The sequence below is a fragment of the Nyctereutes procyonoides genome, unplaced genomic scaffold (genome assembly GCF_905146905.1).
Source record: "Nyctereutes procyonoides isolate TBG_1078 unplaced genomic scaffold, NYPRO_anot_genome, whole genome shotgun sequence".
Lineage (NCBI taxonomy): Eukaryota > Metazoa > Chordata > Mammalia > Carnivora > Canidae > Nyctereutes > Nyctereutes procyonoides.
This window is the reverse complement of record NW_026575129.1, coordinates 1,586,892-1,605,280: the sequence shown is the minus strand read 5'-3', so window position 1 is coordinate 1,605,280 and position 18,389 is coordinate 1,586,892. Positions and strand designations below refer to the sequence as shown.

Sequence of the window (18,389 nt, the reverse complement as noted above, 5' to 3'; positions counted from 1 at the left end):
CCCGGCGGCGGGAGCCGGGACGGACCCCGAGCCCCGCCGCCGCCCCGCCCCCTCCCGGCGCGCCCCCGCCCCCTCGCCCCTGCTCCACGTCCCCTGTCCCCGGTCTGCGCCCCCAGCCCCGCTCCCACCCGCGCGGCGCGCCCCGCCCCCGCCCCCTCGCCCCTGCCCGGCGGGAGAATCCCAACGCGACCGTTTCCCTCCGAGCGCCCGTGGCCGGCGGAGTTCGGGGCCTCGGACGGGCTTCGGCGGCCGCTCGCGGCACCTCTGCGCCCCCGGGAGCACAGCCTCCGTGGCGGGGCTCCGCGCACCCAGGCGCCCCCGGCCCTTCCCGCCCGCCGCCCAGGTCGGGAGAGGCCAGCGGGAAGCTTCGAAGTGACTCGTGTTCTTTTCACTGTAGCGAGAGCGAACAGGCTGCGCCCTCCAGGGAGCAGGGCCGGGAGGAGGAGCCGCCCGTCCGCGGAGGTCTCCGCTCGTCGGTGAAACTTTGCCGCCGGGGGGCGCGCTGCTCGGCGGCGGGGGGATCCCAAGGGCGTCCCCGGCCCCGCCCCTCCCGCGGCGGCCGCCCCCGCCCCTGCTTCCCCGGCCCCGCCCCGCCCCCCGCAGCACCTGCGCGGCCTTCGCAGCCCCTCCCACGGCGGCCGCCCTCGGCTCCCCGCCCAGACCGCCGTCCCCGGCCTCCCCGCTTCTCCCCACCCACCCCCCGCAGCACCTGCGCGGCCCCTCCCCGCCCCTACCCTCGCTCCACGCCCCCCTGTTCCTCGCCCTCGGCCCCCCAACCTCTGCTCCCCCCGCCCCCCCCGCAGCACCTGCGCGGCCCCTCCCCCGCCCCTGCCCCTCGCTCCACGGCCCCCTGCTCCCCGCCCTCGGCACCCCCACCTCTGCTCCCCCCGCCCCTCCCCCCCGCAGCACCTGCGCGGCCCCTCCCCCGCCCCCGCCCCCGCCCCTCGCTGCAGGCCCCTGGCCGCTCCCTCCCCGGCTCGCCCTCCGCAGCACCTGCGCGGCCCCTCCCGCGGCGCCAGGGCTGCGGGGACCCGGCAGCAGGCCCGAGGCCCGGGCCGTGGTCCGCGCTGGCCGAGCAGGGGCAGCGGGCGGGGGCCCCGAGCGTGTGGCGACCCCTCAACCGCCGTTCCCGGGGAGGCTCCCCCGCAGCCCTTCCCGGCCCGGCGGCCTGCGGCGCCCCGGGGCCATGACCCGTAGGTGACAGTCGCAGGGCAGGTTCGGTTCCGGCTCCGCCACAGCAGAGCGCGCCTCCCGGCGGCCTGGGGCGCGGGGCCTCGTGGTGGAAGCTGCCCGGAGTATCCCTCGGGCCGGGCCCACGACGCTGCAGCCCTTCCTACCCACTTCCCCGACCGCAGCGCCCGAGAGCGGACGCGAACCCCGACAGCAGGCGTCGCCTCACTCCCTTGTACCTTTTCCCCGGTCCCAAAGTGCCATCGATTTTAAGACTCACTGAAATTCATATGCACAGAGCTGCTGCCGGACTGTGGCGGCCGTGGTCCTAAAACGTCTCCGATTCAGGATTGCTCAAACGTGAACAAAGACCAATTAGAATCAATGAAACAGTGTAGACTATGCGTGTAATCCTTAGGGCCGCCCGGGTGGCCCGCGGCTTAGCGCCTCCTTGGCCGGGCCTGATCCTGGGGTCCCGGGGACGAGTCCCAGGTCGGGCTCCCCGCAGGAGCCTGCCTCTCCCTCGGCCTGTGTCTCTGCCTTTCTCCCTCTCTCTCTCTCTGTGTGTCTCGTGAATAAATAAAACCTTAAAAAAAATAATATATGTAGCAAAAAATTCAAACAATTCAAGGATGTTAAATGAAAAGTAAAAGTATCTTTGGCCTCCCCTTCCAAGAACCACTTATCCATCATGACTGAGATTAAAAGTTTCTGTCCATTATTCAAGAATTCGTATCCACATGCAAGTGTATATATACATCCTTAAAATATTAATGGAATAATACCATGAATACACTTTTAAGTTGTAACTATTTCAATGGTAGAAAACGTTTTCGATCATTTTACAAAATTCTTGTTTAAAAGGACGCTTTTTTTGCTTAGTTATTAGAACAGAATACACAGGGGGCTAGTGAAATGCATGCTTCATCCTTTGTGCATATTAGCTAGATTAAAGCATCCTGAAATACAAGGTTGGAGAGCGGAACACAATGAAGCATTTCTTCCCCACTTTAGTGTTTTCTGTAGGTTACAGATTGCTCATTGAGCAGCCACCGAAAATCTACCTTCAGAAAGGGTGGTTTGAACTTTTATCACACACAGTGCAGATTCCTGAACCTCATCCCAGACCTGTGAAATCCGAGTCTGCATTTTTAAAATGATTCTATTTATTTGCTTAAGAAAGAGAGAGAGAGAGAAAGAGAGAGAGAGAGCATGAGAAAGAGGGAGAAGCGACTCCCTGCCGAGCAGGAAGCCTGATGTAGGGCTCCATCCCAGGACCCTGAGATCATGACCTGAACTGAAAGTGGCCACTTTACCAACTGAGCCACCCAGGTGCCCCAAGATTCTACATTTTTGACAAGCAGCCCCAGGTGATGGTGATATCTGAGGGCTCCCAGCCAAAGTTTAGAAAATGTTATTCTAACACCATCAAGATGATGGGGCAGGAGTGAGTGGGAGGGACACACTTGAAAACTACTTTGAGAGGTAAGAACTGAACAGGATTTTAGGTACTTTGTGTGAACTTCTTTAAATTACACAACATTCCAAGCAAAGTACAGAGCCTAATATCACACTCATGGCGTTTTTTTTTTTTTTTAAGATTTTATTTATTCATGAGAAACACACAGAGAGAGAGGCACAGAGACACAGGCAGAGGGAGAAGCAGTCTCCTTGCAGGAAGCCCAACACAGGACTCGATCCCGGGACCCCAGGATCACGCCCTGGGCCACCCGGGCTGCCCTCGATGGCGTTTTTGTACCCTTTTCTGATTTCAGTTTTTCCTGCCCAGAAGAGTAACTTTCTTATTCATGTTTTTGTGCTCTTACATTTCCAAAAATTAGTATTGCTTTGTATGTTCTAAAAATTTACACGAGATTCATACTCTAGGAATACTTCCCTAGTTTTCATTTTCCTAGGTTTACCTGATTGTACGTGGTATCTAACTTTTTAAAACTCTTTATAGTAGACCTTTGTATGTATATACAGCATTTTATTCTTCTAATGCTATTTGATCTGAAGCTTTGTCCAATTTATTTCACCTATTTTTGCTTTTTGAATTTTCTTTTTAAAAGATTTTTATTTTTTTATTATTTTAAAAAGATTTTATTTATTTATTTAATAGAGAGGGAGAGCCAGAGAGCACAGGCAGGGGGAATGGCGGAGGGAGAGGGAAAAGCAGGCTCCTCGCTGAGCAGGTAGCCTGATACAGGGCTCCATCCCAGGATCCTGGGATCATGACCTGAGCCTAAGGCAGACGCTTCCCTGAGCCACCCAGGAGCCCTTGGATTTTTAATTTTTGAAAAGTAATCTCTACATCCAACATAGGGCTAGAACTCACAACCCTGAGATCAAGAGTGGCATGCTCTTCTGACTGAACCAGCCAGGTGCTGCTGCTTTGCTTTTCTTGATTAATCTGGCCAGAATTTGGAAATGACCATTTTTCCAATGCCCATCTTTTTGTTTTGTTGCTTTTATTGTTTATTTTCATTAATATTGTTTCAATAATAATTATTCAATAATTTTTACATAGGCTTTTTATCACATCTTTCTTTCTACTTTCTTTGAATTTATTCTTATTCTCCCAACTTTCTGAACTGATTGCGTAGTGTAATTTTCACTCTTCCCTCAGATGAGCACTTGAACTGCATTTCGTAACTTTTGATATGTACATATATATAATTCAGCTGAAAATATTTTATCAATGTCACAAATCCTTCTTCAACCCATACAAGATTGGAAGTTTTGACTGGCTTTGTGATTAATTTCTAATTTTATGTTACGGTCTGACGACAATGTTCTGTTTTCTGTTTTTTTTCTGCATACTATACAAAATTCCCGTAATGTTTGTGTGCTCCTTAGAGCTTTTTTTTTTTTTTTTTTTTTTAAAAAAAAAGGTTTTATTTATTTATTCATGAGAGACACAGAAAGAGAGGCAGAGACACAGGCAGAGGGAGAAGCAGGCTCCATGCAGGGAGCCCGACGTGGACTCGATCCTGGGACCCCAGGATCCCACCCTGAGCCGAAGGCAGACACTCAACTGCTGAGCCACCCAGGGGCTCCTCCTTAGAGCTTTTGAAAAAGATAATTTGTTTGGTATCACCCATGCCAAAATCCCTTTGTTGACAGTTTTATTTATTTATTTATTTATTTATTTTGTTGACAGTTTTAGAGCAAGTGTGTGTAGGTTCCCCAGAGTAGAAACTCTGCGTAACTGGACATTCCCAGAGGTTACCTAACATGTCGATACTCCTCAGAAGTGAAATCTCAACAATTGCAGCATCATTCATAGTAGAATCATCCGATACCGACTTCCTGTTTTCATTTTCTGTGTTTGAACTTATCTGGCACCAAAGAGTATGAATCATTAGTTATCATTTTATAGTATTTGTGGTATTTAATACTGTTTTAAAACAAATGTGACATCACAATGGTGAAAATTTTAATCCCAAGGAGTTATGAAAGTGGTTTCTTTTAAACCTGTTAGATGATCTAGTGGCTGCTGGTATTTTGGTTACCACTCCTCTATCTGAAGCCCTCCAAAAACAACGATATATTCCAAGAACTTACTTAGTAATTTCCTTTTTGAAGCTAATAGTGCTGATGGCAGGGCTCATTTATCTCGTATGAACTAATATGAAGTTGTATTCAAATTAGGTGTGAGATACTTCATTTTTTTTTAATTTTTATTTATTTATGATAGTCACAGAGAGAGAGAGAGAGAGAGAGAGGCACAGAGACATAGGCAGAGGGAGAAGCAGGCTCCATGCACCGGGAGCCCGATGTGGGATTCGATCCCGGGTCTCCAGGATCGCGCCCTGGGCCAAAGGCAGGCGCCAAACCGCTGCGCCACCCAGGGATCCCCAGGTGTGAGATACTTCAGATTCTGTGTGGCTATCTCCACATTGGTTTTTGAATCAAATACATCCATAATCAAGATACAAGATAATGAGTAGGAGACTCATCTCTGCCTTTTGTTGTTATAAAACTGCACTGGTATTTTGAGTTTAGAAATAAAATTAATCTTGGGGACACCTGGGTGGCATTGTCGGTTGAGCTTCAGACTTTTGGTTTTGGCCAAATTGTGATTTCATGGGTTTTGAGATTGAGCCCAGCACAGGCTCTGCGCTCAGAGGGGAGTCTGCTTGAGGTTCTCTCCCTCTGCCCTGCCCTCAGTTGCACATGCCTTCTCTTGCTCTTTCGAAAATAAACCTTTAGGGCAGCCCGGGTGGCTCAGCGGTTTAGTGCCACCTTCCGCCCAGGGCATGATCCTGGAGACCCAGGATCGAGTCCCACGTTGGGCTCCCTGCATGGAGCCTGCTTCTCCCTCTGCCTGTGTCTCTGCCTCTCTCTCTCTCTCTCTCTCTCTCTCTCTCTGTGTGTGTGTGTCTCTCATGAATAAATAAATAAAATCTTAAAAAAAAACCTTTAAAAAAAGAATAAAATTAATCTCTTAAAATGGATCAACAAATGTATTTCCACTAATTATACCATAGAGAGAATGGTAGACCATCCCTGCAGTTGGGGTGCTAAGAAAAGATCCTATTTAGTACCTGTTTTTTTTTTTAAGATTTTATTTATTTATTCATGAAGAGACACAGAGAGAGAAAGAGAGGCAGAGACACAGGCAGAGGGAGAAGCAGGCTCCACGCAGGGAGCCTGATGCGGGATTCGATCCCGGGACCCCAGGATCACACCCTGGGCCGAGGGCAGCCGCCCAACCGCTGAGCCCCCCAGGTGCCCCGTATTCAGTACCTGTTAAAGAGAAAACAACTACAAAAACTTTTGTCCCAGTTATATAAGGTGATCTTTTTAAAACATTTATTTCAATTAGTGCCCAGAGCCCGGAACCCTTGCCCTGGCCGAACCCCGCCCTGGCCACCCCTCTAGCCACCCCACCGCAACTTTGTGGCCCCCCTGCCCCGGCCTGGGCGCAACTCCTGCTCCCTCCCTCCCCTGCGGCCCGGAACCTGCCCTCCTTGGACGACTTTTGCCTCCTGGCCTCGCTCTTCCATCTCACCCCCGACGGGGCCACACGGGCCATCTGCCCGGCATGTAGACGCATGTAAGGGAGGGGATGCAGTACAGGGACTGGCTCACGGCCAGAAAGGCCGGGAGGTTCTTGGAGCTGCCCCTGCTGCAGAGCCCCGTTGGCTGGTGCTAGAACCCGTTCCGAAGGCCCGAGAATGGGGGGAACTGATGGCACAACTCCCAGTCGGACGCTGCCGAGCTGAGGAGTAGGGGTGCTGCTGGTGTAAACGGTGGCGCTCCAAGGCCTGAGCACCAGGGACGGCAGTGGGCAGTGCGGACGGCCAGGAGAAGATGGGGGCCTCAGCCCGAGGGGGGCAGAGGGGGAGAGGGAGGGAGAGAATTTGCCTCCTTGGGCTCTTTTGTATTTGAGCTCCCAGCAGGTTGGCCGAGGCGCGGGCCTTCCCCCGGCCTACCCTACCCGTTCAAATGCCAGTCTCTTCTGGAAACACTCTCCCAATCACCTCCGGAAACAACGTCTTACCAGGGTGGCATCTGTAGGAGCTATTTCATTTGGGTACCGAGTGGAGAGCATCTGCCCTGCTACCCTGAGGTCAGCGCTCACGGCCGCCCGCCCACAATGCCAACCTGCAGCAAGGCTGGGACTCCCAAGGGCCAGTGGGGCGGCCGGGCCTGTCTCCTCAACCCACCGCGGGAGCAGCCTCCCAGCGGGCACTGCCAGGCTCGGGACTAGAGCAGACGCTGAAACCGCCCGGTCGGCTGGAGCCTAGAGCGTGACTTTCCAGGGCTCTGTCTGAACCTGTGAACTGAGTCCTGGTTTCAGTAACGGAGGCAATAGGTTTTCAAAAGCTGATCATCAGGACGCATCCTGATCAGGCCTCCCCGGAATCTCCTCAAATACAGGCAACTGTCAACATTCAGAGTCCTGCTTTAGCTCCCGGAACGCTTGAGGAGTTCCATGAATCCCTACCTAACCACAGCCAACGTGGCACAAATTACATCATGAATAGCGCCTCTAAGGGGGGGCCCCACCACACACACAGCCACTGACACAGACGTTATGGTTCTGGTCTTTCAATAACGTCATGTCACACAATGGCTACGTTGAGTTGGTTTCTTTCTTTCACCAGAAACTTCCAGAATATTAAGATATGCACAGGTTTTCCCGTTGTTGGAGGTGACTAGAACATATGCTTTTTTTTTTAAGATTATTTATTTTTTTATTCATGAGAGATGAGAGAGAGAGAGAGAGAGAGAGAGAGAGAGAGAGAGAGAGAGTCAGAGACCCAGGCAGAGGGAGAAGCAGGCTCCATGCAGGGAGCCCAACGTGGGACTCGATCCCGGGTCTCTAGGATCAGGCCCTGGGCCCAAGGCAGGCGCCAAACCGCTGAGCCACCCTGGGACCCCTAGAACACATCCTTTCTTTTTGCCTTTTTAACATCTAGGTGCTAAAGAGTGGAGTTCACAGGGACGTGGACTCTCACCTTCCAGCTGGGGAGCCTTTTTGTATGTTGGAAATACTAGACATACATCAAAAGAAAGGAGCCGGCTGTACAAAAATCAAGGTAGAGTTTCAATTGGTAAGTGTTTCAAAAGCCCAAAAAAATGGCTTCTTCCCACTGAGTAGGGAGAGTGATGAGCTCCGGGGGAGGCTGGGGAAGGAGCAGAGTGGGCCACGCCAGGACAGGCGTCTCTGGCCTACGCATTATTTCGACGTGATTATTTTGTGAAAGTGCTGACGGGGAGAAGCCCTGAAAATAAAAGCTATCTTTTTGTCGCGGCAGTTGACATTTATGCGGGAAATTGACATTGGACAGGAAGGCTGTACCAGGAAGAGTCATTTTCCTCTTTTTCGCCGGGCTTCTCTCCCAGGCGAGGCGGTTCACCAACCGAGTCCTCTTCTCACCTGGCGCCTCCCCATCCGTCCGCCCCTGCCCCCAACATCCTTTTTTTTGTCTTTAGCTCAAGATAGTGAGGTGGCCACTTGGGCTGTTTCACGTTTTCCTGTTTTCCCGGGTATTTCCCACGTATACGCGAAGTGCGCATCTTACACCTGTGGGGTTTTTTCTTGATAATTTTTTATTACAGGGAGTCTCAGCCAAGAACTCAGAAGGAAAGAGGGCAAAGTATTTTTCCTCGTCTACAATGGTTAGGAGCCCTTGGTGGCTTCGGGTCATGGCCCATAGGCCATGTCCCTGGCTTGGGGTGCGGCCGCCTGCGAGGGTCGGGCCTTGCTGGCCACCTTCTCTCCATCCCCACCGCCGCTGCTGCTTGTCCATCCTCCTTTCTCCTCACAGCTCCCCTTCTCCGGGTCACTCGTTCATTCCCGGGCCTTAAGATGTCGGGTGGCCCTTGGTAGCTCTTCAACACGGGCCTTGCCGGGGCCAGTGGGGAGCCGTCACTGCTTTCCTCAAGGGTCGGCGGCTGCAAAGGTCTAGTCAACCCGGAGCGTTCAGGCGCGGAGCAAGGCACAGTCCGCCCAGGGATGCTACTGGAGGTCAGCTTTTGCCTCCAAACAGTCTTTCCTTCAGTTTGGCTCCTCTGACACAGGCCCAACTGAAGTCTTTTCTGGAGCACAGAGGAGGGATTTGGGCCACCTCCCACTGCCCCCGGCCTCTGTCCCTGGCACGATGTCACTGCAGCGGGACCGGGGGTACCCAGAGGTGAGCTGAGCGGCGTGGGCCCCCGCGAGGCCGTGGGCCTGTGTCGAGGGGAGCGCCCCAACCTCTCCCTCCGCCACCCACACGCTAAGCTGGGGAGCACGGTTTTGAGCATCGTTTTCACAAAAAAGCATTTTCTCTTTGTTAAAAATATGTACAGCTGGAAAGTCACTAAAGGGGCAGATTCTACTTTTAAAAATTCGAACTTTCCAAATTCTGTGGGTCTCACACTTAAAATTCGTTTGTCTCAAATGTGCGTGTTACTCTTCCTCGGGGTTTTGTGAGCCCCGTGGAAGGTAAAGCCTGGCAACGAGTGAGGAGCGAGCCTAGGCCCAGGGATCACTGCGGGGCTCGCTAGCGTCACCTCCGTCTCACCCGGTTTTGAACCGGGTACCTGGCTGGGGTGTAGGCACGTTCCAGCCCCGCGGCAGCAGGACTCAGTTTGGGCCAGTAAGCAGAAGTGACACAAGCGACTTAAGACAGAAGGCATGGCCTGGACTCCTTTCCCTCTCCTGTGGCTGGGAATCGCTGATAAGGACAGGGCCAAATGGCCAGCATGGGTCCTCGATAATCCCGTGGGCCTGCTCACTCACCTTTGAACTGCCGAACTGGACAAAAACAAACCTCCCTCTTGTTCCAGCTACACGGTTTTGGATCTCTTGGTCACAGCAGCTGAGTGCGCTCTACCCACCACAGCTTCAGGCATGTTATTTCTTTTTCTGATAAGCCCCACCAAGAACCTTCTACCCACTAAAAGATTTAGATTTATTAAGACAACTAAAAAGCCAAATTCATATAATTCAGTAACATTTATTTTACATAAAACAATTTTCAAAGGATACATTTAAAAACCATTTAGATACTGATTTTATTGCATTACAAAAAATTGAGAGGCACAATTTAGTATTCAAATAAACTGTGAGGGGTGGAGGCGGGGCTTAAAATCGCTACTGTGGTGTTCCTTAGTCACTTAAAGGCTCTGGGAACAAGAGTCTTTAATGAGGCAGTAGTGCACTTCATTTAGTAGGAATAAATCACATAAAATATATACTTTTATACAGAAAGTGTTATTGTATTACCACTTTCAATTACTTATAAAAACTTCATTTTGAATTGCACAAAAGTTCTTTAAAATTGGTAACTCCCAGAAGATAGGGCTTAGAACTAAGTATCTGTGTAAATAATTCATTAAAAATAATTAGGTTTCCATTTCTCCATAGATTAAAAAAAACTATGAAGAATTACATTATTCAAATGGGACATTTAAAATTTTTTCATAGGAAAATAGGTTTACAGATTTGTCTCTAGGCAGCTAAACTTATTTTCTCCCTACTTTTTAAAACAGATCACACAATGTCCAAAGTTTTAAATCAGAGTACCTATACCACAGTATAATGTGGAGGTGTTTACATGAATTCATTGTTTTGTGTTACTCCACCATACTATCAGATTATCAAAAAGGCACATGGGTACATTCTTCAGAAGTTTTGGTCGTTTTTGTTTTTGTTTTTTTAAAAATCACACATTTCTAAGCAGTGATTTCAATCATGTTTAACAACAAAAATATTAAACAGATTCATTCCTTAATCCAGGTGATACAGATCCCATCAAGTTTCTGCGGGCACTTCACTTTCCATAGAACTTCTTGTTCAGCAGGTATATGAGAAGGTTCACATTCACTTTAACCTTATCAAACATTTTCATTACAGCTACTCCTTCATACTGCATCTGAAGTAAATCCTGAAATTAGGAAGATCATCATTAAATCTCACATTTGACATTTTGCACATTTCAAAAAACATTCTAGAAGAATCTGTCAACAAAAATAAGATTCAGTTGACCTAACTACGGAGTGTGCACCAAAATCACCCAGTTAAAAACCACAGGTAGTTACAACCGAGATTGCTGGGTGTCACCCACTGGATGCTTTGACATGGTAGCCCTGGGGCAGGGCCCAAGAATCTGCATTTTAAGTTCCCATGTGATGATGGTATTGTGGTCTGTCTCACTTGCGGATTACTTACCTCCAGTCCTGTCTCACACTTAGAGACCTGGCCATCTCATCCTCTTTGGTAATTCATGGGATAATATAATTGTCTAAAGGCCAATGCATAGGCAGAAGTCTGGCTTTATTAGTTATTAGGTGCAGGGCTGGCTACTGGGTCATTTAAATTGTGCAGGGTAACATGAGCAGTGGGCCCTGCATTTAGTTTAATGCTCTGCTGTTACCATCTTGAAATTCTTAATAATTCTGAATAAGGAACTGTATGTTTTCATTTTGTGTCAAGCCCTGCAAATTACATAGCTAGCCCTGGTGATATGTTAATGACTTGAAAAATCTGGGGCATGGTTAGCCACCTGTATGCAGCTAAGGAATGACAGTTCACAATCAATTATGTGTACAGAGGAAAGGCATGGATAGCTAATCTTACTGCATACTGACTGAATCCCTAACAAAGGATCAAGTGAAGCTTGATATTTGCACCACTGTTCAAAGGAAGTCCCATGCAGTTCCTGAGACCTCTCTGAACAGGTGTCTCCAGTCACTTAGAATTCATCTGTCCGGTTGATGTTGATTGGCCTTGGGTCATTTCCTTCTTGACATTTACATGAGATGTCTTTGCCGCTTCTAGAGAAGAATGACTGACAAAGGCACATCACTTGGAGCACATTCTTTTCTCTTCCCATATTTGTCTAAATGGTACATAGGGCAATTCAAGCTTTTCAGTTAAATTGTTAGATGGATACATTTAGTGATGAAATAAGGTAGAAAACAATACTGTGTACTTATGTATACTTTTCATAATTACGCATTATCTTTCATTTTCTCTCTGGACTCTAATTGACTCCATTATCTCAATGGCCTTATTCTATTCATTTAGTTCTAATTTTTCTTTTTAAGCCACAAGGAATGCTAAATAGAAAAGTAGGGATTGGCATCTGCTTTTAGGAAGGGGAAGTCATTTCAGGGCTCTCGGGCACAGGCTCAGCAGGCAGTGAGGCTAGAACTTGTCACTGACGGTGGCTCATCAAGATGGTTTGTGTAGATCCATACAGAATATCTGGGAACCATTTTACAAGTAATTTGGGACCCACATAAATAGGTGTTATTTCCATTTAAAAATCTCTTTAATGAAAAAGGAAAACCCAAATACTTCATTTAAGCACTTCTAGCTAAGGACTAAGAAGAGGTTGGGAGTAGATAAATGTTTCATTTTCTATTGTTGTGGTGGTTTTTGGACACACAAACTGGATGTGTCAGTTTCTGTTCAAGTATATTTGGTTTAAATGTGGTTCTTCTGGGAAAAAGGCAATAATTCAGACTGCAGACACCATTTTTCTACTTAAAGATAACTATTTTGCACAATGTCTTTCATTCCTAGCATCCTAAGCATTTAACAGATATTTTTAAAAAGGATTTATTCATTTTAGAAGGAAAGAGAGAGGGAGAGAGTGCATGTGCAAACAGGCAGAGGGGAGAGAACTTTTTAAAAAGATTTTATTTCTTTATTTGACAGAGAGGGAGCAAGCATAAGCAGAGTGAGGAGCAGAGGGAGAAGCAGACTCCTCCCTGAGTAGGGAGCTCGACATGGGGTTCAATCCCAGGACCCCGGAATCATGACCTGAGCCAAAGGTAGATGCTTACCTGACTGAGTCACCCAGGCACCCAGAGATTTTTTTTTTTAAGATTTCATTTATGTATTTATTTGAGAGAGAGAGAGAGAGACAGAGAGAGAGAGCGTGTGCAAGTGGGCAGGAGGGAGAGAGAATCCGAAGCATACTCAGCATTGAGCACAGAGCTCTATACCATGACCCGTGAGATTAGGACCTGAGCCCAAACCAAGAGCTGGCCACTCAACAGACTGAGCTACCCAGGTGCCCCCTATGCATTTAACAGATTTAATACATTAATGTTAAAATGATTCTAAGAAGGGGAGAGAAGGAGAAATGGGGTCAGGAAAGTTCCAATCCTGCGCATATGTAGTCTTAGAAAGAAATCCAAGTTTCTAATAAAAGAAAACTTCCGGGGATCCCTGGGTGGCGCAGCGGTCTGGCACCTGCCTTTGGCCCAGGGCGTGATCCTGGAGACCCGGGATCGAATCCCACGTTGGGCTCCCGGTGCATGGAGCCTGCTTCTCCCTCTGCCTATGTCTCTGCCTCTCAATCTCTCTCTCTCTCTCTGTGACTATCATAAATAAATAAAAATTTAAAAAAAAAGAAAACTTTCCAGCCTTAATAGCTCTGAATACTTTTATACTATTTTTGCCCTCTAAGCTTCAAAATGGAAACATGGCTTAGAAACACTGACCACTGTGGTTTGCCATCTCAAAGCATTTCCAGTTCCAATATTCTGAAAAATTAGACTTTAAAAAAATCAATGCTTAAAAAGCTAATATTGGCAATTAAGACTTGCAGTGGTCTTCTGGTGAACCTCACTGTTACTAAGAGTTGAAGCCAGGGGAGGCACAAATGACACACATTCTAAAACTCAACCCCACTTTACAGAAATCTCAGCTTACCTGAATATTGAGCTGTACCTTTTCCATGTCAACACCAAGGAATTTTGATCTGACATCAAAGATGCCCACATCTTCAGTAGATACGATATCAAAAGTAACATTTTTAAACCTAATGAAAAAAGGAACACATGGAATTGCAAATATATGTGTAAATATATTGCAAATATATGTGTAAAGCTGAAATAAGTTAAAGGAATTTTTAATTACCATGCTTAGTGAAAGTTTCATTGGGAAAATCCTAAGGAAGCCCCACAAACCTCCCATCATACACCTTCCTCACTCTGCTCACTAAAACTAGGTTTGATAGCTCTTGTTGGGACTGTAGCTGAGAGCACTGAAGTAGGTACTTTACAAAAAAAAAAAATGCTATTAAAATATGGTCCTTGTTCTTTTTTTTTTTGGTCCTGGTTCTTAAAGAGCATAAAATATAGTTGGAAATAGAAGGTTCATAAAAAATGAGAATAACTATTGACATATACTGCTGAGAAGCTAATTTAATCTTATTTTAATTTAAAGTAGGGTCCATGCCCAAAGTGGAGCCCAGTGTGGGTCCTGCACTCACGACCCTGAGATCAGGACCTGAGCCGAGATCAAGAGTCAGACGCTCAACTGACTGATATGACTCAGTTCTTCTGGTGGGAAAAGGGAGGCTGGCAAATCCAAAAGCACCAGACTAGCCATGGCAAACACAATGACCTGCTCAGCACTTCCTATGATCCGCAGCTCCAGATGCTCGGGTCTGATAGGAAGACTAGAGATTACAATACATGGTATTTCCCCCCGTCATATGTAATCAAGGGTAAGCCTTGATAGACCGAATGAAGCTCTCTTCAAAGGCCACGGGAAACCAAAGAGAAGTGAGTCAGATTTTTATGGGAGTGATTAGAGGGGACTTGTGTTATGTGCAGATTCCAAATCACACTCACTGGTTGGTCTGAAGGTCATCTATCCCCAGGAGGACTCCTTTCTCATGCAGCTTTGCTGCTGTGTACCTCACCGGTTTAGATCTCTTCGACCCTTTGGGTTCTCCTTTTCCATCTAGTTTAATTGATCTTCGTGCATTTCTGACAAAATAAGAATAAACAGTCTGTTGTCATGATGGCAAACTCAGATGTTTCTGGAGGTGCAACAACCATGCCCAGTGTGTTCACCATTGTCCACACTTGGCCCCCACTGCACTGAATATGAAACTTTCTATTTTGTGATAGTAAGTGACAATTTTCCCTAGACCATAAAACCTCACTGATGAAGTTATAAGAGAAAGCTATTTTCAAAGTGACTTTAGTTTGAATGACAGACTAATATATTTCTTTTTTTAAAATATATTTATTTATTTATTTATTTATTTATTTATTTATTTATTTATTTATGAGAGACACACACACAGAGAGAGGCAGAGACATAGGCAGAGGGAGAAGCAGGCTCCATACAGGGAGCCCAATGTGGGACTTGATCCCGAGACTCCAGAATCACGCCCTGAGCTGAAGGCAGGCACTTAACCACTGAGCCACCCCGGCGTCCCAGACTAATATTTTTTACTCTATTTTCTCAGGCATCCGAACTAAGTGGTTATATTAAGTCATTCTGCAAGCAGCTTTCATTCATTAAAACAAGCTTGCATACTCCTAAGGAAAGGTATTACTAAGACTTCATTAGTTTATTTAATAAATACTATGCGGGCCAGCAATGTTCTAAGTACCTTATGAATATTGCCTCACATTTGCAAATTTGCAAATTGCCTCACGTTGCTTTGAAATAAATTCCTTTCTCATTGTTTCATTTAGCTCTCATAACAATGCTGGTGAAGCTGGTACTATTATTGCCACCTTAAAGATGAGAAAATTGAAGTTCCAGAGAAGTTCACTGGGCTGGGTCACAGATCACACAATGTAACAGGAAATTAGAATGCAAATCCAGCTCACCTAACTGCAGAGCTTATAAAATGTCTTCAAGTAGTTGCAATAAATATGTAACCACCCCCTCGAACAACCTTATTTCTACTTTGTATTTTTTTTTAAGATTTTATTTATTTATTCATGAGAGACAGAGACAGAGAGAGAGAGAGAGAGAGAGAGACAGGCAGAGGGAGAAGCAGGCTCCATGCAGGGAACCCGATGTGGGGCTCGGTCCTGGGACTCCAGGATCATGCCCTGTGGCCAAAGGCAGGTGCTAAACCACTGAGCCACCCAGAGATCCCCTCTACTGGGTATTTTTTTTTCTTTCCCTCTACTGGGTATTATTAGCTTGATCAACTTCTTCCTCCCAGGAACAGAGAAAAAATAATTTATATGCAAGCAAATGAATTAAAATTCAGAACTAGTGGGGCCCAAATGGATCTGGTTTAAATTTGGTTATTTTCCTTCATCAAATCTTCTATTCTTCTATGATTAATGCAATTGATTTTTCTGTATAGCACCATTTCCTACTCTCAATTTGACTACATGGATTACATGAAAATACCGCATTATATATTTATATGGGTAATTAAAATTCAGTTAGTATTGACCTTAGTCTAGGAGTAAGAACAATTATGAGCAAAGAATACTCATTAAAAGTGGCTACACTGTGTATAAAAAATCTGTAATATGGATGCTAATGGGTAATAGGAAACTGCCAAATTTTGTCATTTATGTCAATAATAATTTTTTAAAACTACTAGGTAATTTTAAAGTCTTTAAAATTTATTTGAGAGAGACAGCATGCATGAGGGAGTTAGTAAGGGGGAGTTAGTAAGTGAGGGACAGAGGAAAGAGAGAGAACCTCAAGCAACCTCTGAACGTAGAGCCATATGCAGGCTCTATCTCATGACCTTGAGATCATGACCTGAGCTGAAATCAAGAGTCAGATGCCTAACTGACTGAGCCACCCAGGTGCCCCACTAAGCAATTTTAAATCATGAGGCTGCATCCCGCTATTAGGAAATACTTGGGGTTATCTAATATTGTTTATTGTAAATATTCAAAAAACAAGACTAGCTTTAATTTTTCCATCACAGTGTTCAAAGACACCTATTACTAAAAAAGACAAAAGGAAAAAAGAGAGTGCTTCCCCAAGTGTTAAAGCTACTTGCTTAAAATACAACAGATTGAGCTACTTCAATTCCAAGCTGGTAGGCAATTAAAAAGTTTCTAAATGGACTTCTGATTTTTTTTTTAAGATTTTATTTATTTATTCATGAGAGACACATAGAGAGAGGCACACAGGCAGGGGGAGAAGCAGGATCCATGCAGGAAGCCCGATGTGGAGCTTGAACCCAGGACTGGGATCATGAGCTGAAGGCAGATACTTAACGGCTGAGCCACCCAGGCGTCCCGACTTCTGATTTATTAGGTCATGGCGGCAAATCACAAAATTGAGATTGAGATTCAAGTTTTTGGTTGTAAAATAAAGCAAAGTTTTGCTTCAAGCCCTATTGTCCAGGATTGTAAAAGAACTGACACCCATATAAAGCAAATGGATATATGATTTTAACTTACCTTCTTTTTAAGTTGTCCACACAAGTCTTTATGTAGGTGTCATAATAATTAATTTGTTCTTCATAAAATGCCGCCTTCTCATTAAGCGCCTTCAGGGTCTGCTGAAGTTTTGCCAGTTCAGCTTTCCGAAGCTTACGATGTAGTCTTTGATTTCGAATGTCCTAAAAGAACAAGTAAATGCTATGATACAAGATTTAAGAATTTTACTTTATGATATTGCTAATGTGGGACAAGAATAATGTGCACTATGAAATCAATGTTTGTGACTATTGGTAGCTTTCCTTGGTGACCTTAATCTCTGATTACTAAAGTGCCCTCCCTTCCTCGCTTACTCAGACTAGAAGAGTCCATATTTCACTTTAACAGAGTTGCTAAGGTTTGTTTTTTTCTTGACGAAAAAGCACGGAAGGATTTTTAGAATAACCATACAATTAATTTTTTTTAAGATTTTATTTATTCATGAGAGATTTTATTTCTCATGAGAGAAACAGAGAGGCAGAGACACAGGCAGAGGGAGAAGCAGGCTCCATGCAGGGAGCCCAATGTGGGATTCGATCCCGGGACCCCAGGATCACGTCCTGGGCTGAAGGCGGCACTAAACCACTGAGCCACCCGGGCTGCCCATAATCATACAATTAATTTAAGAAAAAATAGTGTTTTACAAGGGGCATAAGGAAGACTTTCCCAATTTCTTCATAACATTCCATTTTGAAGCATACTTTACATGTAATCAATGCATTCATTTTGGAAATAAGTAAAAAAAAAATGCACTTTTTAATCTGGGAAATATTTCTCAAGGTTTGTGAAAAACACCTGAGCTCTCAAGACTGATTGGAAAGACTTAACCTTGGTAACTATTCCTTGGAGATATATATAGATATATAGATATCTATAATCTATATCTATATCTATATATTTTTTAAGTTCCATTCTTTTTTTTTTCCAAAAATTTTATTTTTTTATTCATGAGAGACTGAGAGAGAGAGAGAGAGAGAGAGAGAGAGAGGCAGAGACACAGGCAGAGGGAGAAGCAGGCTCCATGCAGGGAGCCTGACGCAGGACTCGATCCTGGGTCTCCAGGATCACGCCCTGGGCTAAAGGCAGCACTAAACTGCTGAGCCATCCAGGCTTCCCTATTCCTTGGATTTAAATAGAGTTCGTAGAACACTAAGTTGTCCAAGCTGCTCACAATCGACAGGAACTATGCTATATTCAAACTTATGGACATAAAATTTGTCATTCTAACTGGCAAATCATGAAAATGTTTCATTTAAGAAAACAGTTCTTGTTTAATATGATTTTCCTCATGTGGGCAAATTACAACACATTCCTCTAGGAATCCAGTCAGATAGGCACACACCCATAAGTAAAAATTCTTCACTAAACAGAATCTTTCTGGAGGATGCCTTCATGATTATTTTTTTTTTAAGGAAAAAGCATTAATTTCTCTACTAATTATTCCCAAAGAGAAATATTTTCCACCTCAGAGCTATGGAAAGAAATGTGACTTCCCTTGAGTCACTTAAGCTAGAAGGAAGAAGCCTGCTGCTAGAAGTGACCATAACTTTCCATGGAAG

The 18,389-nt window shown here is 45.8% G+C and overlaps 1 protein-coding gene across 1 annotated transcript in view; it reads right to left on the bottom strand.

The window, feature by feature from the left end:
* Positions 1–9,606: 9,606 nt before the first annotated feature.
* Positions 9,607–18,389, bottom strand: part of IQGAP2 (IQ motif containing GTPase activating protein 2) — a 297,908-nt gene continuing 289,125 nt past the window's right edge. The window contains exons 33-36 of the mRNA XM_055342241.1: positions 16,813–16,973; positions 14,263–14,400; positions 13,337–13,445; positions 9,607–10,556 (exon numbers count right to left, since the gene is read on the bottom strand). Coding sequence (XP_055198216.1) covers positions 10,443–10,556; positions 13,337–13,445; positions 14,263–14,400; positions 16,813–16,973 — 522 coding nt within the window. The 3' untranslated portion in view covers positions 9,607–10,442. The remainder of the gene's footprint in view (positions 10,557–13,336; positions 13,446–14,262; positions 14,401–16,812; positions 16,974–18,389) is intronic.